Source organism: Anomaloglossus baeobatrachus, chromosome 4 (assembly GCF_048569485.1).
Source record: "Anomaloglossus baeobatrachus isolate aAnoBae1 chromosome 4, aAnoBae1.hap1, whole genome shotgun sequence".
NCBI classification, from domain to species: Eukaryota; Metazoa; Chordata; class Amphibia; order Anura; family Aromobatidae; genus Anomaloglossus; species Anomaloglossus baeobatrachus.
In genome coordinates, this window is record NC_134356.1 from 692,234,058 (window position 1) to 692,257,933 (window position 23,876).

The following is a 23,876-nucleotide window of genomic DNA, read 5'->3' on the forward strand; positions in this document are numbered from 1 at the left end:
CTGCCCCTCCGCTTTGATTGGCTGGCCGCTTAGTGATGTTGCGGTGACGCCGAACGTCCCTCCCCCTTGAAGGAGGGATTGTTCGGCAGTCACAGCGACGACGCCGACCAGGTAAGTACGTGTGACGCTGCCGTAGCGATAATGTTCGCTACGGCAGCGATTACAAACAATTGCGTGCGCGACGGGGGCGGGTACTTACACACTCGATATCACTAGAAATTGCTAGCGATATCGCTACCGTGTAAAGCCCCCTTAACTGTTGGAGACAGTCATGGAGACAGAGGTCTGACCAGGAGGCGTATCTAAGAGGTGGGTTGACTGAAAAGATTCTGGAGACAATAACAGACTGTGCTACAAGGGTGGGATCCCAAGGCAGACAGAGAAGAGTCTCTAGTCTGGAAGTATGTAACGGTGTCAAGCCCAATGGCTTTAGTCAGAGGGGGATATGGAAAAAGCAACCAGCTACATTGTTAATTGTACATTGTTTTTTCTGGCACTTGTAGAGCCACAAATAATTTCCTGAAAATTTAATGGGCAAGGACTACAAATGGCTGGAGATATGGATGGAACTGGCTACCCACAGACCCCTGCCTATGGGTGTGTTTTACGCATTGCAGCAAAGTGAGTAAATACCCCTCATTACACACAGTGTGAACAGTGTGTAAGTTCACTATATATATATATATATATATATATATATATATATATATATATATATATATATAAAAATATGAATCACCACTTCACTGTTTGAAAAAACTTAAAAAATGGAAAAACATATTCAATATTTCTGTTTCCATAAAACTTTGTTCTTTTAACATATAAAATTGTTTAAAACATATATTAATCATTACATTAACATTAAAGAAGTAACTCAAATATTGCGATCTTTGTTGGCCTAGCTCGTACATACGAAATGCAATAAAAGTGATTAAGTCATCATATACACCACAAAGAGATAACATTGAAAACAATAGTCCAACCTACTGATGGAATAATAAAGGTATGGATCTCGGAATACAGGGATACAAAACTTTTTTTTTTTACAAAGTATATAATATTTTGAAGCTGCTAAAATATTTATGTAAAAAATATACACTTTTATATCAGCATAATAACATTCACCTGGAGAATTATGTTGCAGATCATTTCTGCACTCAATGCATATTGTAAAACACAGTGACAGAATAGCATTTTCTTTTACCATTGACCCTCACATGGAATTTCTTATTCTGTTTTTCAATATAATATAAATTGATGTGAATGCGGTCATTAAAATCTACAAATTGTCCCTTGAAAAAAACAATGGCAGGTATTAAAATAGGGGTATGTATCTTTAATAAAGGTAGGGAAGTATGAAAACAATGATTGAAAGGTGTGAACAAGCACCAATCCCCTACATTATTACCCATATAATGTTCCAAACTAGTATTTCAAAAGAACCTGTCAGGTGCAATATGCAGTCAGACCCACTAGCAGTTCTGGATGCATATTGCTAATCCCTGCCTAACCGTCCCTGTATACACTAACATAGATAAAGAGATCTATAGAAAAAGTATTTCTAAAGACCCTTTATCATTTGCAGATGAGCGCAGGGACTAGTCACAAGGGCGTTAATTCCCTTGGCTAGTCGGCCCCCTTTGCATGTAAGTACGCCCCTGCGGGCGTGCTAACATGCTATTGAATGCACAGCCCTTGTGACTAGTCCCTGTGCTCATGTGCATATCATAAAGGGTCTTTAGAACTACTTTTTCTATAGATTTCTTTATCTATGCTAGTGTATACAGGGACGGTTAGACAGGGATTAGCAATATATACCCAGAACTGCTCGTGGGTCTGACTGCATATTGCACCTGACAGGTTCCCTTTAATCAGACTGAATTATTTGTCATTTAAAAGATATCAGGTAACCCTTCAGATACCATCAAAAATTGTCATTGAGTCATGGTGTTTGGGGTCTGCAGTGACCTCAATTTCCAGATTTTTGCTGATGGGTTATGTTTTCTCAGAGCTGTAATGACTTTATCCTTATCAGTAGGTTGAAAACAGCTAACAAAGTCGCAGAGCTGCCTCATCTGACTCTGAGTAGTCTCTATGCATCTTATGATGTGATATTGCCCATAGGTTATTATTGCCTGACCAAGAAGATCATCTAGAACGGGGTCCACCATAATAATCTGGTTGATTAAATCTGTACGATGAGTATCCAAAAAGTGATGGCTGGAATCTTGAAGAGGCCCATAGTCTCCTGTAACGAGAAAGAGGATTGGCTTCAGCGGTCATATTGAAGTCAACAGTCCACATGCGCTGAGCCCAGTAAATGTTGGCAGGGTTCCATCAATGATGTTCTTTTCTATATTATAACAACACTGCAAAGACTGCTGGCAATAAGCAGAGAAGGGGTGCTGGAGAGAATGGGTTTCAGAAAATAAGAAAAATGAGTATGGAGTCCGTGTCAAGAGGGCTCATCAGCTGAATCTACTGCACACAGACCCACCATGGTTGTGTAACATCACCACAGATTATTGGTGACATCTCATATGCTACAGTTAACCACTAAGGATAAGATTTAAGTGCCAAGATCCATCCCCTGCCTCCCCATGATATGATCACAGGGTACTGATGGGTTGCTTTGGCCATTGGATATTTTGAGGGCTTAATTTGCTGCCATGCTGGCACTCCTGTGACGTTCAGCCACAGATTGTGCTTCATAAGGGACTATGATTTTTGCCATATACCGCAATATTTAAGGAAAGAAATCAAATGATTACATTGTCAAGTCCCATATATGGATGAAAAAAAAGGTTAAATCAAAGGAAAAAAACAAATTTGAATCAACCAACTTTTCTGCATTAAAAAAATAAATTTAAAAAATAAGAAAGGGAATATTTGGTATCACCATGTCTGTAATCGTCCATTTTTTAAAATATAATTTTTTTAACAAGAACAGAAATTGTAAAGGAAGAAAAATCAACAAGTCAAAAATACCAGGGGGTTTTGTAATTGCAAATTCTACAAGAAACACAATATTAAAAAGGAATCAAACCATAGTACATACTCCATAATGTGATTAAAAAAAATATTAGCTCAATACACAAAAAGCAAATCCTCACAGAGCTGTATTGAGGGAAAAAAATAAAAAAAATGTTATGGGTCTCTAAAATCAAACAAATTTTTGCACAAAAGTCATAATTATTTTAAGCTACTAAAATAGTAAAAAAAAGTATACAGATTTGGTAAAGCTAGAATCATTCTGATCTACAGCATCACGCTGCAGTTTTTACTGCAAAAATTAATAATGTCAAAAAACAATGGAGAAATGTTATTTTTCCATCATTTTACAAAAGAAAAAGAAAATCGGCTTTCAACCCTTTTAAGATATCCATCATACATGTACGGTGCTGCGTAAGTTCGGGTCACTCCACTGCATCGCACAGAGACCGAGTAAAGATGGCTGTTGTCTCTGACAGTAGACCTTTCCTACATGACACCCTGAAGGGCTATACTGCCCTTCTCCTGCATCAATGACTGCTGTGATTGTTAATAATAAAGTTAGGGGGGCTTTGCACACTACGACATCGCAGGTACGATGTCGGTGGGGTCAAATCGAAAGTGACGCACATCCGGCGTTGCAGTCGATATCGTAGTGTGCAAATCCTTTTTGATACGATTAACGAGCGCAAAAGTGTCGTTATCGTATGATTGGTGGAGGGTCCGAAATTTCCATAATGCCGGTGTAGCGACAGGTACGATGTTGTTCCTGCGGCAGCACACATCGCTGTGTGTGAAGCCGCAGGAGCGAGGAACATCTCCTACTTGAATCCCGGCTGCAATGCGGAAGGAAAGAGGTGGGCGGGATGTTTACATAATGCTCATCTCTGCCCCTCCACTGCTATTGGCCGCCTGCTGTGTGACGTCGCTGTGACGCCGCACGACCTTCCCCCTTAGGAAGGAGGCGGATTGCCGGCCAGAGCGACGTCGCATGGCAGGTAAGTGAATGTGAAGCTGCCGTAGCGATAATGTTCGCTACGCCAGCAATCACAAGATATCGCTGCTGCAACGGGGGCGGAGACTATCGCACTCGGCATCGCAAGCATCGGCTTGCGATGTCGCAGCATGCAAAGTACCCCTTAGTGAACAAAATAAATTAATGTGATTGGTTTTGTCTTAGACAGCAAAAACCTAGGAGTCAAAATTAATTCATGAGTGAGGGTCACCTGATGGCTTTCTAATAATTATGAGAGGAGGGTCACCTGATGGCCCTGTAAAACTTGTATTGAGGGTCGCATGATGACCCTGTTAAGAGGACAAGAAAAATAATAAACCTTGAAATGTATAAACTCTTTTAGTTGGGAAGGCGTGCATGGGAGTACACCAGAAAAAAATCTTCCCATGTGTGGGTGCTCTGGGAAACAGTTCTCCATCTTCTCCTTGTCATGTGTCTGTACTTTGTGATTGGCTTCGATATTAACTGAACCACAATATATTCATTTTTTTTTGTGGATTCAGTTTTGGTCATCTCTGCTTTGGTTTTATAAGCGTAAGGCCCTGTGCACACACTGCTTTTTTGCTGCTTTTTGGTGGCGTTTTGAGTGCAGTTTGTGGTCCTAAACTGCATGTATCACCTTCCCTAGCAAAAGTCTACGAGAATTCTGAAAGGCTGTGCGCACATTGCTTTTTTTTGCCTGCAGTTTTTGGTGCCAAAAAAAGAAGCAGCATGTCACTTCTTTTCTGCAGTTTTCTCTGTGTTTTTCCATTAAACATAGTGAAAAAATGCAGGGGTAAAAATGCACCAAAACAGGGTAAAAATGCACCAAAAATGTGACAAAAACTCCTGGGGTTTTGATGCATTTTTTTCTGCCAGAGGGTGTGTTTTTTGCTCAAGAAACCATACTTCTGTGTGTGCACATACTCTGGAGCTATGTGCTCACGGGAGTTTGTACCTGCGGATATATCCGCAGGTCCGGCCGCAGGTTTCCCGCAGCTGCTCACCGGAATCTGCAGCTATTTTCATCTGCAGGATTCCAGCGAAATATCTGTGGTAAATCTGCAAGCATTCGTGCGACTTGCCTGTGGTAGTCCCAGCCTCTATCTCCATAGAGGAGTGGCAGGACATCCGCAGGTATTTCCGCAGAAAAAATTGACATGCAATTATGTGCGGTGCGGCATCCGCAGAATGTCCCGCAGCCGTATATATCCGCAGCATGGACACAGCACTCCCCATGTTCCATAGGATAACATGGGGACTGTCTGTACTTCCATAAACTTGTGGATTTACCTGGAAAATCCAAAAAATCTGTGGATTTTCCGCAGATAATTGCACAGGTATTTTCTCCCGTGGGCACATAGCCTTAGGGCCGCTTTACACGCTGCGATCTCGCTAGCAAGATTGCTAGCATGCGTACCCGCCCTCATCGTTTGTGCGTCACGGGCAAATCACTGCCCGTGGCGCACAAAATCGCGCGGACCCATCACACTACTTACCTGTCTAGCAACGTTGCTGTGACCGGTGATCCGCCTCCTTTCTAAGGGGGTGGTTCGTGCGGCATCACAGCAACGTCACTAAGCGGCCACCCAATCAAAGCGGAGGGGCGGAGATGAGCGGGCGGAACATGGCGCCCACGTCCTTCATTCCTCATTGCCGGCGGGACACAGGTAAGGTGAGGTTCCTCGTTCCTGCGGTGTCACACGTAGCGATGTGTGCTGCCGCAGGAACGATGAACAACATCGTACACGCAGCAGCAATGATAATTGGGAATAGAAGGGCATGTCACCAATGAGCGATTTTGCACGTTTTTGCGATGATTCAAAATCGCTCATAGGTGTCACATGCAATGACATCACTAATGCGACCGGATGTGCGTCACAAATTCCTTGACCCCAACGACAACGCTTTAGCGATGTCGTAGCGTGTAAAGCACCCCTTAGAGGTGTATTCATTTACTTTTTTGCCTGTCCAATTACATTTCAGGTGCGGCTTTAAATCCATTCCTCCTGCTGGTATTTCCTATATTCTCATTTTGAAATCCAGCCATATAACTTAGTTTCTGTCAGTAAGAGGAATACCAGCTAGAATATTTTTCTCTGCTGTTTTTATTGTCTCTTTCTGCACCTATCCTACTGGTGCTATAAATAAAATCCCCTTGTGAAAAGGAAATAATGTAGCGCTATATAGGCGTAGCTATAAAGTGATTAAGTGGTGAGTGGAATATACAAGATTGCACTCACCTAGCACAATAATGAAAAAAAACATGAGAGCATACCCCAAACACTAGATGGACAGGTGAAATATAGTGGAGTTCTCCAGAGGGAACCAGAGACAGAAAAGAAAACTGTAGGCTCTAATATTTGTGCTCCTCTATCCTCAGTGGTGAAGATTGGACGAACGATTGGGGATTGTAGATGCTCCCAGAAGTAAGAAGTAGATAATTTATGTACATACAATATTTTTAAAATACAATGCATTTATGCTGTGAGGCCTTCTTCAGGTACATATAGTAAGATTGTATGACATTCAAGCAACATGTTCAGCTCTTCTATACATAGGCAAGGGTCTTGAGGGACACAGGGAAGTTGAGTAGTTTGCTTCATGCAAACATTCCAGCTAGTACAACCTAATTAGGGGATCAAATACTGTTCTAAGGGTAAGAACGCACTTTGCTTTTTACCTGCTTTTTACCTGCTTTTTATCTGCTTTTTACCTGCTTTTTTGCTGCTTTTTCAACTGCAGCGTTTAATGCCAAAATGGATGTGTTCTGCTTTTCAAGCTTAGTCTATGGGAATTTGGTTTTCTAAACCCCACTATGCAGTTCAAAATGCTGCCTTTTTGTGGCAGAAATTTGGGCAAAAACTCAGCTTTGCAGTTCTAAACGCAAATGGCAAAAACAATTGACATGTCTGTGGCATTCCTGTGATTGGTTAAGAAGCAAAGCATGTTTAGTGGCTGCAAATCTGGCGCCAAACGTCTGGGCGGGACATCTGAATATAGCGAGGCAAATACACCATTACTCACTATATAACGAATAGCCTGAATACTGTCCTATTCTGCGAATATTGAATAGTAACAAATACATTCGCTCATCATTATTGTTAATTTTATTCAGCTTTAGCACAAAAATCATAGCAGTCATTTCATCTTTATTACATTTAAAACAGCTTTTAATTCTATCATAATTAGAGATCTAAATAAAGTTATGAATATTTATCTCACCTTCATGGAGGGTAATATGTGACAGCAATTGTGTAATGTTCTTTATGTCACCTACAAAATAAATAGTTTCACCCATAAATAAATACATTCTATACAAAAATGATTTTTACTGATGAGCAAATCCATAATAAACAAATACTGTATTTCTCTGACTATAAGACACACTTTTTAATAAGACAACATCTTCCTAAAAATGTATGTGTGCTTTATAGTCCACAGTCAGTAAGGTCAACAGTGCCGGACCTCCATGACTGCTTCCTGAAATCATCGGAGCGTAGGATTTATGAATGTTCCACCTTATAACTTAAACCTTATAACCTTCACCTTATAGCCTTATACCTTATAACTAAGCAGATGTACAGTTCTTTGTTATGATTCAGGGACCGAAGAGGATCAAAAAATTCAGAAACCCAAAAGGTAACAGCGTGGCTGGAACCTTAACGGACTGCAGACGTAATCCTGACACGCAACTAGAAGTAGCCGTGGGACGAGCCTACGATGACCTTGTCGTCTCAACACAGCCGGAGAACTAAATATTCTTACAGATAGAAATATAAGAAAGCTAATCTGCCTCGGATCAATTCCCAAAGATATAGATAGACCCCCACATGTAAAGTCTACAGAGATGTAGGAAAACATGATACAAAGCTAGAAAAACAGGTTCAGAAAAGGTGAAAACTATCTTTATAGGAAAGGATAGGAAAGAGCACTGTCTGCAGCCGTAAAAACCCTAAAAAATACCAGCACGCCTGATATAGAAAAATCCTGAGGCCACACGGCCTCTCTTCCACTAAATTAGCACTCTGATATTACTGAGATCCAAAAACACTAATATAGATGAGGGACTGAATTAATACCAAGCATGACAAAAAACACAATACATTTCAGAATCATGAAGCTAAGTATACAAACACTCCCAGCAGGGAATGATCCAACTCCACCAAGAACTCCACACAGACAAAACAAGAATCAAGCATTAGTTTCAAAGCAGAAAAAACAACAAGAAAGTGGAAACAATAAGCAGAGGCACAAAGACCACTTATCTGAGAGGAGTTCTGGTAGTAAGCAGGGCTGGTTTCAGAATGTCCTTAACACACAGGATATCCATTGAGCACCGGCAAGGAACAGGAGAAAACTGCTCAGTTATATGGTCCAATATGAAATGCCTGATTGGCAGTCCTCCACAAGTGTGTGGCTTTCATTCCACAAATCAACTGCACCGCCAGCACTGACCACAAGAGGGAGCCCCAAACTGGAAAACTAATTCACAACAGTTCTCTCTCAATCTGTGTAATCAATAATGAGCAGGAGAGACTGAGCTGAACTTTCTAGGGTTCATAGAATGGATATTTGGTGCACAGGCTGAAGAAAAATAACACTGTCACATGTAGTTAAGTTGATTTATACTTAGTAGAAGAGTCTCAGTCTCCCAGATTAAGGTCTGCATTTTCACTTGCTGTGCACCATATATGTGATGCCATCCTTGTTTGCCCACATTTATCCGAGGAGCACAGAAATTCAGTATACACTGCACTGCTGGATATATAACCTGTAATATGCATCTTTTACAGGGTGACAATTAGAAAAACCTCTACTAAACTTTACAGCTGGATAAACTGTATATAAGGAGTATAAGTGGCAGAAAGACATTACACATGTAGGACATCGGGCTCATGGCTGATTCCACAATAAATGAACTTCTGCTCTTTAGGAACCATGGCACAAGACAACCAAAGTAAAGTGTATTGGTACTTTATGTCACTGTTGGGGAGAGTATATTAGGCCCTCTATTTTTTGGTACATTCCTGCTAATACTTCTACCACTTTAGAATAATTCATTACCCCCTCTAGTACCCTAAAGCACCAAGTAAACAGCCCAACCGATATCAATCAACATCACATTATCCCTTCTACATCTTTACATAACCAGTGTAGTTTTAATATTAATATTTTTTTCCTATTTGTCTGTTGTCCAAACCTGGGTGTGTCTTATAGTCCAAAAAATAGGGTACATTTTATCTGTAATTTCCTAAAACACTTGGATTTTAATGAATATTTTTGAAATTTAATTTCTGCAAATCTAATAAAACATATTGATGCATTATCAGGGTTGGGAAAGGTTAAAAAAAGTCTAAACTATTATGCTCACCTTTCTTCAGTCCTCCCCATACCTCTCCCACTGTCATCACTCCTTTCTTATTTTCTCTTGTCACCTCTTGAACCTTCTTCTTATTCTGGGTATTCTGGCACTGCTGACGACCAGGTCCCAAATGGAGGCGTGAGGCACAATGCATGGTATTGACATATATCTCGAGCATCATGTCACACACATGTGAATTTTTTAGCACTGACGCTGGAAAATCCAGCAAAAAAAGAAAGCCAAAGAGGAGCAATCAGAGGATAGAGGACAGAGATGCCAAAGCAGGATAAGTATACACAGGGCTGAAAGAGAGAGAGTATAATTGAGCAAACCGAATTTACGAGCCCAAATTGAGCAAATCTACGAAAATCTCTCAACTGCAGTACATAAATATATTAGCACATATCTGAAATATAAGCCATACTTTTTGTCAGCTGGGCATCCCAAATTGGATCTTCAGAGTTTTCTTCAGAGAGGGACAAATATATTTCATCATGTTTTTCCTTCATGTGTATCTCCGTGTAGTGATAACGTTCTGATTGGAACTTCACACTCTGAAAATGGAAAATTAGAGAGAAAAAATGTGTTTGTGACAGAGTTAATGTGTTAAATTTTTCAGGAATAATTTTCAGTGAATTATATTTAAATGGATCCTTCCAGGAGATTCATGTAGACCAAAACACAGGAAGCATGAATCGCAACCAACTGGAAGACTGCAGTAAGATAAATTTTACTTGGAAATGTTCCAGTATTTCAAACAACAAATAGTTTGAAGAAGGGAACAGAGATAATGACTTTACATGAGTCAGAATAGTATCAATTAAGCATAACTGTATTTTACATGTATTATTTTATTTTTTTTTCCTATTGCAGAGAACCTATTTGTTAGGGCATCATGGTGGCTTAGTGGCTAATAGAGATGAGTAAACCTTTCAAGGCTAGGTTTGCTGACCCCAACCGAATAAACACTACGGTCACCAAAACAAACTCCGAAGAACTTCCAGAATTATGGCACTACAGACAAGACACAATTTGGAGACCCATATTGAAGTCTTGATATTTAAAAACATTGCAGGCAGACAGCATTACAGCAACATGAAATCTCCCCCCACTATTTCCCCATAGTGTGTTTTCAAACCAGAGAAGTATGGTCCATGCAACACACAGGATGTGGGCTGGTATTTTCATTTTAAAAAATCAATAGATGCATGGGTGACAAGCATAGGCACCTTGCTCCAAGAACTCTGGCACTGCAGACAAAACACAAGCAGGACACCCATATTGGAGACTTGATATTTAAAAACATTGCAGGCAGATATCAGGACAGCAGCATACATTCCCTACCCCAATTTCCCCATAGTGTGTTTGTACACCAGGAAATTATGGTCCATGCAACACACAGGATGTGGGCTGTTATTTTCATTAAAAAAAAAATCAAGAGACACATGAGTGACAGACGTAGGCCTCTTGCTCTCAGAACCCTGGCACTACTGATAAGACACAACTTGGACACACATATTAAAGTCTTGATATTTAAAATCTTTGCAGACAGACAGCAGCATCAATTCCCCTCCCCATTACCCGATAGTGAGGTTGCCTCGGTGTCTCACATGGGTCAAAAATACCAGTCATGGTCACTTCTGTAACAGCTGACGGGCTCTCACTTACCCTGACAGTACTAAGTACAAAAGTTGAAGTTCTGCAGTCAGAGACCTGTTTGAGAATAGTTTTGATGGTGATGCAGGAGGAGGAAAAAGCAGCAAATGTATTTGTTTTGGCAGCCGGTGGTTGGGTAAGCCCGGTAGTCTGCATGTTAGTGAAGTAAGAGTACCATAGTTATGTATGCTGCTTGCACATGTCCTGGTTCATGTATGTAGTAATCAAATTATTTTAATTTTTACACTGAGTCATTGTTTTATACATTGGCAGATAACAAAAGTTGGGTCATTCTTTTTGGTCTAAAAAAAACCCAGGCCAGTCAACCCTTCCTGCGAACTGTAGACTCGTGACCGTTGCTGGCCACAGGTAGAGTTGTGGCTGAGGATGCAATGCTTCTCATGGATGCATCAGTATGTGTTTGTATGGGAATTGCCAATGTTACCACTTCAGCTTCCTCCTCCCCCTCCTCCTCATCTGCTGAGCTACTCAGCAGTGTGCCTCTGAGCTCACACCAAGTGGGATCTACAACTACATTATCAGGCTCTATGTTGTCCCACTCCTCCTCTTCCTAAGCTGACATTACATAATAGAAAGCGTAACCTCAGGTATCTGTGTCTCATCGTCATCACCTCCACTCCTGAGGGTTAATGTCAGTTGAAGAGGGTCGGGATCATGCTCGGAAGAATGAACTGTTTATGATGTTGAGTGATGTTAAGGTGCAGGAAGAGGAGGAGAGGCCACTTGATTCAGCACTTGCCATCCCCTCTAGCACATATTTAATTTAGTTTATTTATTTATTGCAATATGAATGAAGACTATGTATCCAGTGAACTATACCCTTCGGCTTATGTTTGATTATTTTTTTTAATGTATTGACCTTGTTTGGATAGTCTATGAGCTTTTACATATCTGGTAAACTTTGCCTGCTGATTCATCCTATGTGATGGTATTGACGACCCCTTGTTTGAATGTCCATGAACTTTCCTTGACTAACTCTGCATGCTGATACTTTTTTGGGAGTTTTAAAGATACCATATCCTCAATCTTTGAGTTTTCCTGCACAAATTGTGTCTGCTGACTTACCTACATGATGATACCGGAGTCCCTTTGAATGCCTATGAGCTTTCCTGGACTAAACTTGCTCGCTGATTAATTATCCTGAATGTCTATGAGATTTCCTAGACAAATTTTGCCTGTTAATGTTTCTACCTGATGATACTGAAGACACTTTGCTTTTGGCTGGATTCACACAAACGTAAAGCATCAGATGCGACAGCATCAGATGCGATATGCTAAAGACCTTCGGCTCCCTTGTGCTGCCAGCATGAACCGAGTGTCATGCAACTGTGACACATCCCTGCAAATGCAGGAGGAGGGGGTAGGAGCTGCAGAAGAAAGGGAGGGGTTAATCTCCCCATAATTTCCATTGTCAACTGATGCGAATATTTCACTGCACTTAGATAATATCTGAGACCAGTCCGATATTTCACTCGCACCCATAGACTTGAATTTGGATGAGAAAAAAGTTGACATCTGCTCTCCCTCACTGAATAACATTTGTCTAAGTACAGTGTGAGATTTTCTCGCATTGTACTCGTTTGATTCATACGCTCGTGTGAGCATACCCTTACTAGAGCTTTCCTGGGTTAAATTTGCCCACTGATTCATTATCTTGAATGCCATTGAATTTTCCTGGATGAATTTTCCCTGCTGACTTTTCTACCTTATGATTAGTGTTGAGCCACCCCCCTAGTGTTCGAGTTTGGTTTGGTTCGTCGACGGCGGCACGTTTGAAAAACCCCTTTGAACCCCATTGAAAACAATGGCAGGCAAACACAAGCACATACAAACACATAGAAAACACGTTCTAAGTAGAGATGAGCCACCCCCCTAGAATTCAAGTTCGGTTCGTCGAACAGAGGACAAGTTCGTCGAACGTTTGACGAACCACTCGAACCCCATTGAAATCAATGGAAGGCAAACACAAACACATAAAACCACATTATACATGTACACATACAGTTAATGAACATTGCCATTAAACTTGCAGGTCCCCACGACGCATCCTGCACTCTGTCTCCCGCCGCTTTTCCTTCTGATAATCGCTGCGTCCTCCTGGTAACCAGCACCGATGATAGGACCTTCCGTGATGTCAAAAAAGCATGTGAACTGTCACGTGTCTTTTATCTCATTGGCTACAGACTGGTCACATGGCTAGATGTCATGCTAGGTCCTGTCAGTGCATCTCTCCGGTATGCGGTGCTCGATTGTGTATCTCCGTGTACCAGCGAGATGCTCTGGCACACGGTCGGCTTCCCCATTCCTGCATGTCGGCACTCTTTACAAAGTCAGCCCACATGCAAGGACTGGATGCCACAGCCGGTGAATAACGGAGATTACTGTTACTATAGCAACCCGCCTGTCAGGGGGACGTCACCACTTACAGCATGCAGCCTCTGCTCACTCACTGAGTGATTAGACTGCACGAGGAGCAGCAGCGTCTTCCTCCCATGCTGTTCTGTCTGATGTAGCAGAGCTGTATGGGTTGAAGGAGAAAGAAGACAGAAGACCATGGATCGTGGAGGGATGAGAGGGAGTAATAAACATGGAGTCTCTAAGTGTGTCTGTGTATTTATTTCTATTAAAGTATTTTTTCTCTGTGTGGCTAGCTGTATATTATCAACTGGCCCTAAGCCCGAAATTCATGGTGTCATGCCAATATTAGACATGGCCACCATGAATTTCTAGTACAGATAAAAAAAAACACAACACACAGAAAAATATTTTTATTAGAAGTAAAACACAACACAATTAGTGACTCCATCTTTATTGAAATAAAGAACCCCCCTCCGCAGTAATCCTGGGTCAAGGGTGCCACGCTGTCTAATCCGGATCCAATATCATCTGATCGGTTTGCTGGAAGGCAAAGCGATCAGATGATGTGTCAGGTTCAAGGGCCTGAATCACATGACACAGCAGCTGATTGTATAAACGGCTTTTATACAATAAGCTGATGCATCAGTGCAAAAAAAACAAAAAACTACCCACTTCTGTGCAGACTCCTGTCTGACAGCATCAGCTGATAGTTTAGCCGGCCGGGCGGTAAAAAGCCGGCGTCACCGCTCGACTTATAGTGTCAGCTGATTCCGTCAGGTGACCGCATCAGCTGATAATTGCCAGGTCTGAGAGAGAAAGAAGAGAGAGAAAAGAGAGAGAGGAGAGAGAGAAAAGAAGAGGAGGAAAATGGAGAGAAGAGGAGAGAAGAGAGAGAGATTGAAGAGAGAGGGGAGAGAGAGGAGAGATCGAGAGAAGAGAGAGAAAAGAGAGAAGAGAGAGAGAAGAGAGAGAGAAGAGAGGGAAAAAGAAAAAGGCGAGAGGGATAGAGAGAAGGGGAGAAAAAGAGAGAGAAAGAGAGAGAGAGAAAGAGAGAGAAAAAGAGAGGCAGAGAGAGAAGAGAGAGAAGAGAGAGGGGAGTGAGCAAAGCAGCCTCATTCTGTAAACTGCTTCGAGTTTAGAGGTGTGTCCCGCGGCTCACAGCTGATATCCAGCTCCTCCCCTCAGTGCATAATTAAATTAAATTATAATTATAAATAAATAATAATTAAAAATAAATTATATTCTTTACCGGGACGGCCGGGACTTGAACTCGTCAACTAATGCTTCTTAGGCAAAAGCTTTTGCCACTGGCTCTAATGGGAAACATAGGCAGATTTGGTAATCTTGATGTCTGCATTGCAGACTGAAGTCTCCGCTGACAGCGCGATTCACTTCAGGTGCTATGTGGAGAGAACACAGTGATCATGTTCTACAGAGCTCCCTGCATCTTCATATAGCAGAGCTGACATTGTCGTGTGGATTACCTCGGACCTCGATTTTTGGTTGGGGATTAATAGAGATTATTATTATTCCAAATAAAGGATTTTTCGCTGTGTGTTTGCGCTTGTCATAATTAACCACATTATTACCTCAATTGCCACCGCACCAGGGCAATTCGGGATGAGCTAAGTAGAGTCCCGGGACTGTCGCATCTAATGGATGCGGCAATTCTGGGGGGCTGCTGGGTGATATTGTTAGGGTGGTGGTCTCCCCATAACGTGGCACTCCCCATCGTGACAATACCAGCCTCCAGCCGTGTGGCTTTATCCTGGCTGGTATCAAACTTTGGGGGAACCGCATTTTTTTTAAAATGTATTTATTTTACTGCATGATATAGACCCGCCAGCGGCTGTGATTTCTTGCAGTGAGACAGCTGTCACTCATCATGGGGGCGTGTCTGACTGCAACCAATTATGGGCGCCGGTGGGCGGGGAAAGCACGGAATAACTGATTGAATAAAGACGCAGCAGCCATTTTCAAAAGAGGAAAAGACGCCGCAGATTTGTGACAGCCGTGCAGTGAGGCACCCGTGATTGTTGAATAGGAAAGAGAGAGGGATTGTGCTGGGGATGCATGATGCATGCAGATACGCAAGGTGAGCATATACCTACTGTGAAAAGCCACGCTTTTGATGATGAAACTGTTTTCGAACGTAACTCGAACTGCCGAACTTTTAGCAAATCATTCGAGTTCGTCGAACGACTCGAACACCCCCCAAAATAACTTGAACATGAAATTAGCGAACCGTTCAACTCAAACATCGCTCATCTCTACTTCTAAGGCATCCAAAAGGTGACACTCAACTCACAAGACACCACAAACACATGGAAAAGTGACAAGTACATATATTCATACTGAAACAAAAAAGTTGGACGAGTAAAAGGAGGAGGAGACACAGATATAGGCATGTCATGTCCTTCTAAAATCATATAAAACACAGTAAGGGGACTCGAAGCAGAGTCTCCCTTTTTTCCAAAAATTGGGCCACACACACCACTTCAGTGGCATCACTTGTCCCCCAGTTGCAAACTTCACATGTTGATTTGCATCAAGCACATTCAAAAATACACCAGCCTTAACTGTCCCCAGGATGACACTGGGGTATCAAAGTCCTTGCTGAACCATGACTTGTTCATCTTGGAACATTTTTAAAAAAACAGCAAGGGGACTCCAAGCAGAGTTTCCCTTTTTTCCAAAAATTGGGCCACACACACCACTTCAGTGGCATCACTTGTCCCTCAGTTGCAAACTTCACATGTTGATTTGCATCAAGCATATTCAAAAATACGCAAGACTTTACTTTCCCCAGGATGACACAGGGGTAGAAAAGTCCTTGCGGATCCATGACTTGTTCATCGTGATGAACGTTAGTCTGTCCACATTGTCACTGGACAGATGCATGCGCTTATCTGTCAGCACACACCCAGCAGTACAGAAGACACGTTGGAAGACAACGCTGGCTGCGGGACATGACAAGATCTCCAAGGCGTAAGTGGCGAGCTCAGGCCAATTTTCAAGATTGGAAGCCCAAAATGAGCAAGGCTCCAGTTGCAGAGTCATGGCATCTATATTTACTTGGAGATACTCCTGTATCATCCTCTCCAGCCGTTGACTATGTGTCAGACTTCTTGTCTCTTGTAGCCTTGCAAAGGATGGTCTAAAAAATTCATGAAATGATTCCATAAAATTGCTGTTACCACCAGATACGATGTTCCTGGTACGGTTTGACAGATGATGACTTGACAGTCCCTTGGTTGGCAAGTTACAAATGTGAGATTCACTCTGTGCACACCTGGTGCTTATTGGAAAAGCCGAGCTAAGATTGCATAACAGCTTCTGCATACATGCGTCCTTTTCTATGGCTGGAATTATTTCGCCAAATTTTGACTTGGATCGGGGATCTAAGAGTGTGGCAACCCAGTAGTCAGCATTACTTCCAATTCGGACAATCCGAGGGTCATGTTGTAGGTAGTGCAGCAAGAAGGTGCTCATGTGTCTTGCACATCCATGTGGACCAAGTCCTTACCGTGTTTGTGGCAGCAAGATAATAACCATGCTTCTTTCCTCTGCCCTCTCTCCTGAACCTCGAACAACCGAAATTTGATCAAGGTCTCCCTCATCTGCTGAGTCTTCCATGCCCATCGCCAGTTCGTCCTCCATTTCTTCCTGTGCTCCTGCACCTTCCTCAACAGTTTGGCTGCTACCATGCGCCCTTGTTAATCCCTCCCCCCCACGTCCCATGCCTGCCGCCTTGGTGATGCTGAACGTCTGGACCTTGTAGATCTTGGTATCCCTTCCACATATGAATCCTCCTGTACTTCCTCCCCTTCCTCTTGTCCCAATATCTGACTCCGAATACTGTTTAGAGTGTGCTCCAGTATGTAAATAACTGGAATTGTCATGTTGATAATGGCATTGTCAGCGCTAAACATCTTTGTCGCCATATCGAAACTGTGCAGAAGGGTGCATAGGCCCTTGATCTGAGACCACTCCATCAGCGTGATCTTCCCCACCTCTGCATCTTGTTGGCCCAGGCTATACGTCATAACGTATTGCACCAGGGCTCTGCGGTGCTGCCACAGTCGCTGCAACATGTGGAGAGTCGAATTCCAGCTTGTCCACACATCGCATTTCAGGCGGTGAACCGGCAGGCCGAAAGACTTTTGAAGCGATGCAAGTTGGTCAGCTGCGCCGGTTGACCGGCGGAAGTGAGCAGATAGTGACCGTGCCCTGTGCAGAAGCCCATCTGGGCTGGGATAGTGGGTTAAAAATTGCTGGACAACAAGGTTCAACACGTGAGCAATACAAGGCAGATGTGTCACCTTGCCCCGGCGAAGGGCCGTACCCAGGTTTGCAGCATTGTCGCACACGGCCTTCCCTGGCTGCAGGTTGAGTGGAGACAACAATTTACTAAACTCTCTCGGAAGAACTGATGACAACTGGTCAGCTGTGTGACTCTTATTTCCCGGACATTTCAACGTAAGGACCGCCTGATGCCGTTGAGCTCTGCTGCCAGCATAGTAAGGAGGTGTGCGGGATTCCTTGTGCGCAGTTACAACGCGGATGGCCTGACCAGACAGGCTTTGGGGAAAGGTGGAGGACCCAGACGAGGTTGAGGAGGCAGAAGCAGTGGAGGAACTTCTACATACAGGGGATTGATGAACAACTCGTGGGGACAGCAAGACTTGTACAGCAGACCCTTCTCCATCTCTCACCATAGTTACCCAGTGCCCAGTCAGTGACATGTAATGCCCCTGTGCATGCTTACTGGTTCAAGTATCGGTGGTGAAATGCACCCTGTCACACACAGAGTTTCTCAAGGAAGCGATGATGTTGTGTGCGACATGCTGGTGTAGCGCAGACACACCTTTCTTGGAGAAGTAGTGGCGACTGGGCATCTGGTACTGGGGCATTGCAACGGACATAAGGTCTCGAAAATCCTCTATGTTCAACAGGCGGAAAAGCAGCATTTCTGTAGCCAACAGCTTTCAGAGGGTAAAAGTCAACCTCTTAACTTTGTCATGGCTAGGAGGCAATGGCCTTTTACTTGTCCACATCTGAGGGACCGAGGGTTGGCTGCTTTGCTGAGATGGCATTGAGTAGGGTGTCCCATGAAAACTGCTCGACTGTGAGGAAAGTGCAGGTGGAGACATTATGTTGCCTTCATCTAAAGGTGGTGCTCTCGATGTCTGAGAGAGCTCTAAACCAGCAGCTTTTTCCCCTTCCAAAACAACTGTCGAACTGAAAATTACACTGCCTGTTGTGGTTAAAGAGGTGGAAGGTCTGCGTCGCAAAGCATGTGGGAATGCTGTCCCCACAGTCATAGAGGTTGAAGAGCGCATGGATGCACTTGAAGGGGCAGATGGTGGTTGGCCCGCTCTGCTAAGCCGCATTGTAGCACAGTGAGCTTCCCACTGTTACTTTTGCTTCATATCCATGTGACGGTTCATGGACGAAGTATTCAAACTAGTGAGGTTTTGCCCTCTACTTAGAGATTGGCGACAAATCATACAGATGACATGATTTGGGAAATCCTTTGCTATGTCAAAAAATGATCATGCTAGGCAAGGCTTAGAGCTCATGTGACCTGCAGAGCCACCCTGATTTGTGCTCAGAGGCAGAGTTGTGGCTGAGGATGCAGTTGTTGACGTGTTTCCAGTGCTCCGCCTCTGTCCTGAAAGGTGCAAGCTAACCTCGTCATCAGTCGCATCCTCCTCCACCGCCTCTGCTGACCTCCTCGAGTGCCTTACTGTGAGTTGACAGTAAAGGGGGCTATACATGCTACGATATTGTTAATATTTTATCGTCGGGGTCCCGTTGTTAGTAAACGCACATCCGGCATCATTAATGATATCGCAGCATGTGACACTTACCAGCGACCTTAAGAAACCTCAAAAATGATGAAAATCGTTCACCATGGAGAGCGAGGAACGTCTCCTTACCTGCCGCTGGCCTCAATGCAGAAGGAAGAGGTGGGCGGGATGTTTACATCACGCTCAGCTCCGCCTCTTCGCTTTGATTGGCCGGCCGCTTAGTGACGCTGCGGTGACGTCTCTGTGATGCCGAACTTCCTTCCCTCTTGAGGGAGGAATTGTTCGGCAGTCACAGTGACGCCCCGGACCAGGTAAGTGCGTGTGAGACTGCCGTAGCGATAATATTCGCTACGGCAGCGATCACAAACAATCGCATGCACGACAGGGGCGGGTGCTTTTGCTCTCAATATCGCTAGAAATTGCTAGCGATATCATTACCGTGTAAAGCCCCCTTAAGTGAGATCTACAACCTCATCATCAACCTGTGTGTTTGCACTCGCCTCGTCCTCAGACCTAACCTCTTTCTGCCCTGACTGAATAATTAAGTTGTCATTCCAATCAGGTATCTGAGTCTCATCATCATCAGTATGTTCTTCATTGTCTTCACCAAGACGAGTTACAGTTTGGGAATGAGGGTCTACATTATGCTCAGAAACTTCTTCATCAGGGCCTGAATCTGACTCACAAAGCTTCTGGCAGACTGCAGACCATTTCCTGGTCTGGAGTCACTGTGGCTTTGGAGCAGACCTCTGATTCTCAGGCTATAGTGTGACTGAACAGCTCTGCAGACTCAGCCATCTCTGTTACCCCATATTCTGCAGGGCAGGTGGAGACTTGAGAGCTTGTGGAAAGCAAGTGCGATTGGGGTGACAACTCAGAGCACTGGAGTTTTTTGGATGTTGAAGTTGAGGTGGAGGAGAGGCCACTTGATGGAGTACTTGAGATCCATTCAAGCTGTGCTTTTTTTGTGCATCATCTACCTTTGGTAGAGTTGGTCGGTTCTGTAAAAAAGGGATCACATCAGATTGTCCACGGAAAGTAGTAGACATCTTACTTTTGCTGGAAGATGGCCTTTCTTCAGCAGATGTTACTGTAGCTTTACCACCTACCCCATGGACACAAACTTTTTTTTCCCTTTTCAACATGCCTGTTCCCCTTTACAGCAGCATCTGTCCTTTTGGCAGTCATTTGGTTTGTGACCAAATTGGACACTTAAAATGTCATAGCAAAAATGGAGAGGTGGTGGAGGTTGCAGAGGTGGTCTAGCTTTATTGACAGCTGAAGAACCAACACTGACTATCCCAGACAATTTTAGTATGCCCCTAAAAGTGTCAGAACTTTTTGCATTAAAACTGTGTAGCAAAAATGGACAGGTGTGTAGAATGCACAGGTTGTGTACCTTGCTTGACAGCACAGGAACCGTAAGGTAATATCCCAGACAATTTTAGTATGCCCCTAAAAGTGTCAGCAATTTTGTAAATTAAAATTGCAAAGCAAAAATGGACAGGTGTGTAGAATGCACAGGTTGTTTACCTTGCTTGACAGCTGAGGAACCCTAAGGTAGTATCCCAGACAATTTTAGTATTCCCCTAAAAGTGGCAGCACTTTTTGCAATTAAAATTGCAAAGCAAAAATGGACAGGTGTGTAGAATGCACAGGTGCTGTAGCTAGCTTGTCAGCAGAGGAACCCTCACTTTCTATCCCTACCAATGAAACAATTCCCCAAGGAAGTGCCTGAGCTGATTTAGCCAGACGTTGTGATAAATCCCTGCACAGCGCTGGTGCAGACCTGCCTAGCAAAAATGGCTATGAAAGGCTGTAATGCAGCCCTGAAAAGGGCTGAAATTAAAAGTAGTCCCTAATCCCTAAAGCGCTGTGTAGATTGCACTGTATGTCTATAGCACATACAGCAGCAGCAGCAGCGGGAGCAGGAGCGGTGGCTGTCACCCACCCGTAGCAAGAGATAATGGCGGCGATGGGGAAAATGGCCATGTCTTATAAGGCAAGGACATGTGACATGCACAGCCTATGACACATGCCCTTGCTTGTTTGGCAAAAATCCACTTTGCTGTGTGTGTGTCTGTGATTGGCTGACAGCCTGGCCCGCCCCACTGTACGCGCAGTGAGGAAAAAAAAAATGGCGGTTGCCATTCTTTCAGCACTCAGCAGCAGCACTAATCTAAAAGCCATCCCCCCCGCACACCATACGCTGAATTTTGATAATATCATGATTCACAGTGACTCACACTATTACAGTGAAAAGCCAGCTAGTAACTAGCTACACCATTTGGTGATCGAGCCATTATTGAACGGTAACTCGAACTGCCGAACTTGATGCAAATCGTTTGAGTTCGTCGAACGACTCGAACACCGCCCAAAATCACTCAAATTTGAAATTGGCGAACCGTTCGACTCGAACATTGCTCAACTCTACTTATGATACTGAAGACACCTTGTGTGAATGTCCATCAGCTTTCCTGAATTAACTCTGCTGCTGATCCCTTACTTGGAGTTTTGAAGATACCAGATCTTGAAAGTCTCTGAATTTTCCTGGACTAATTTTCTCTACTGATTTACCTACCTAATGATACTAAAGACACTTTGTTTGAATGCCTGTGACCTTTCCTGGACTAAATTTTGTTTATGATTTATTTTCTGATATTATTGAAGATTTTTGCCTAATGTTTTGTGTTTGGATTCTAATGGAGACCGGGTGGGTTTATCCACTATTATAATCCATTCATGGACTTTTTTGTTATTATTTATTTGAGCTTTGTGGATTTTTGTAGTCATTGAATTAGATGCACTTTTTATATTTGCATCTTTGCACTGCATTAATATTTTTCTGTATTTTTATGTGTGTGTTTATCATTGTTATGGATATATAATGCAGACATGTTATGGACATTTACAGATAAATGCATTTATGTTTACATATACTTTTTTGAAAGAGGTTTTGTTTTATATGCAATTTGTTTTTATTTTTAGTATTTTTAGGGGGTTTTCATTGGGCAATGAATCCAACTATTGTTTTTTCCTGACAACTATATAATGTTGGTTGTGAGAGTTCTCATCTTTTGTGTATTTGTGTAATTAAGCATTTACTATTTAATGCCTTCTAATATGTATGTATGTCATGACAGTATGTCATGATTAAGAGCGGTTTTAAGATCTCTGTCTAGACTGTTGTTTTAATGTTGTTTTTTTTCTTTTTTATAGATTTGGAATAAAGGTTTGCTTTTAATTTACTGGTTATGTGGATACTGGTAAGATTTCCATCTTTTCATCACTAACAATACATACAAATGTGATTGACTGAGTAATTTTGACCAGACAATGAAAACTGACTAGACTTTTTTATCTAGTTTACTAGCAAATTTACAGCAGGCAGTGAGTGCTAACTAACAATATGTAGAAATGTGATTGACTGGCTAATTGGGAGCAGCCAGTAATAAGGATCAATAGCTATTCAGATCCTTCCCTGGCAACTCTTTAGCAGGCATTCACAAGTAGCTATTGCTATTTCTATCATGAAATGCCAATTTGTGGCACACAGCTGTCCTTACACTTTGTGTCCCTATTCTACACTATAACTCTCCTATCTATCAACTACCGATCATTAAACCAATAGATAGGCTCACTGTCTAGGATCACTGGCAGCATCACCTTCCCTAACATTTCACATTCACAAAATGGTGCTGATGCCACCTGTCCACAATTTAGATGAAGAAGGACATGTGACTTAGGCAGCCAATGACACAAGCCCTTGTGTCTGAACCTTGTGGATTTTTGCTGCACCATGATTGGCTGCAGGAATATCCACAAATAAAGTTAAGAAAAAAAATGGTGCCGCACACGTCTGGCTTCTCCCGAGTCCCCAGCTTCTCTACTTATTAAACACATCTCCCAATCATCATAAAGCACCACAATCCTATACAAAAACACATGTTATGAGAAAATATTTTTTTTTAAAAGGGGTAAGTGATCGAACAAAACTGAATTGTTGAATGGCTTACACTGGGGTAACAATAGTGTTATCACATGTGGTGTGCACCAAAAAATAAATGCAAAAACCTCCTCCATCCTTCCCTGGAAGTGTTCTGGTTATGACTGGCTGCATGTGGGCAAAGACCCGAAGTGCCCAAATAATGACTTCCATTGGGGTCCAGGTCAAGTCTTGGTCAAGAACCAAACTTTATCTAAAGTCAGTCTAAACCCACCAAATTGAATTTTAATGGGTCAGCTCATCTCTAGTGAAGTTTAAAAGGAAATTATACCTGGTTTTCTAAATATGATAAAAATATAAATGTGAATATTGGGATGTGCATTTGTATTCAACCACTGAGTAAATACTTTTTAAGACCTCCTTTCACTATAAATACAACTGAAAGTAATTTTGGGGATACCTCTACTGGCTTTGTACATCTAGAGGCTGAAATTGTTGTCTCTTCTTTTTTGCATATGATCTTACTGAGATTTAATGGAGGCATCTAATACAAACAATTGTCAAGTCTTGTCAAAGCTTCTAAGGCGGGCTTTGCACGTTGCGACATAGCAAGCCGATGCTGCGATGTCGCACGCGATAGTCCTCGCCCCCGTCGCAGCAGCGATATCTTGTGATTCCTGGGGTAGCGAACATTATCGCTACAGCAGCTTCACATGCACTCACTTGTCCTAC

The 23,876-nt window shown here is 42.7% G+C and overlaps 1 protein-coding gene across 1 annotated transcript in view; it reads right to left on the bottom strand.

The window, feature by feature from the left end:
* Positions 1-1,912: 1,912 nt before the first annotated feature.
* LOC142302168 (uncharacterized) overlaps positions 1,913-23,876 on the bottom strand; it is a 552,463-nt gene continuing 530,499 nt past the window's right edge. The window contains exons 21-23 of the mRNA XM_075343251.1: positions 9,775-9,904; positions 7,211-7,261; positions 1,913-2,248 (exon numbers count right to left, since the gene is read on the bottom strand). Of these exons, the coding sequence (XP_075199366.1) occupies positions 1,935-2,248; positions 7,211-7,261; positions 9,775-9,904 (495 nt within the window). The 3' untranslated portion in view covers positions 1,913-1,934. The remainder of the gene's footprint in view (positions 2,249-7,210; positions 7,262-9,774; positions 9,905-23,876) is intronic.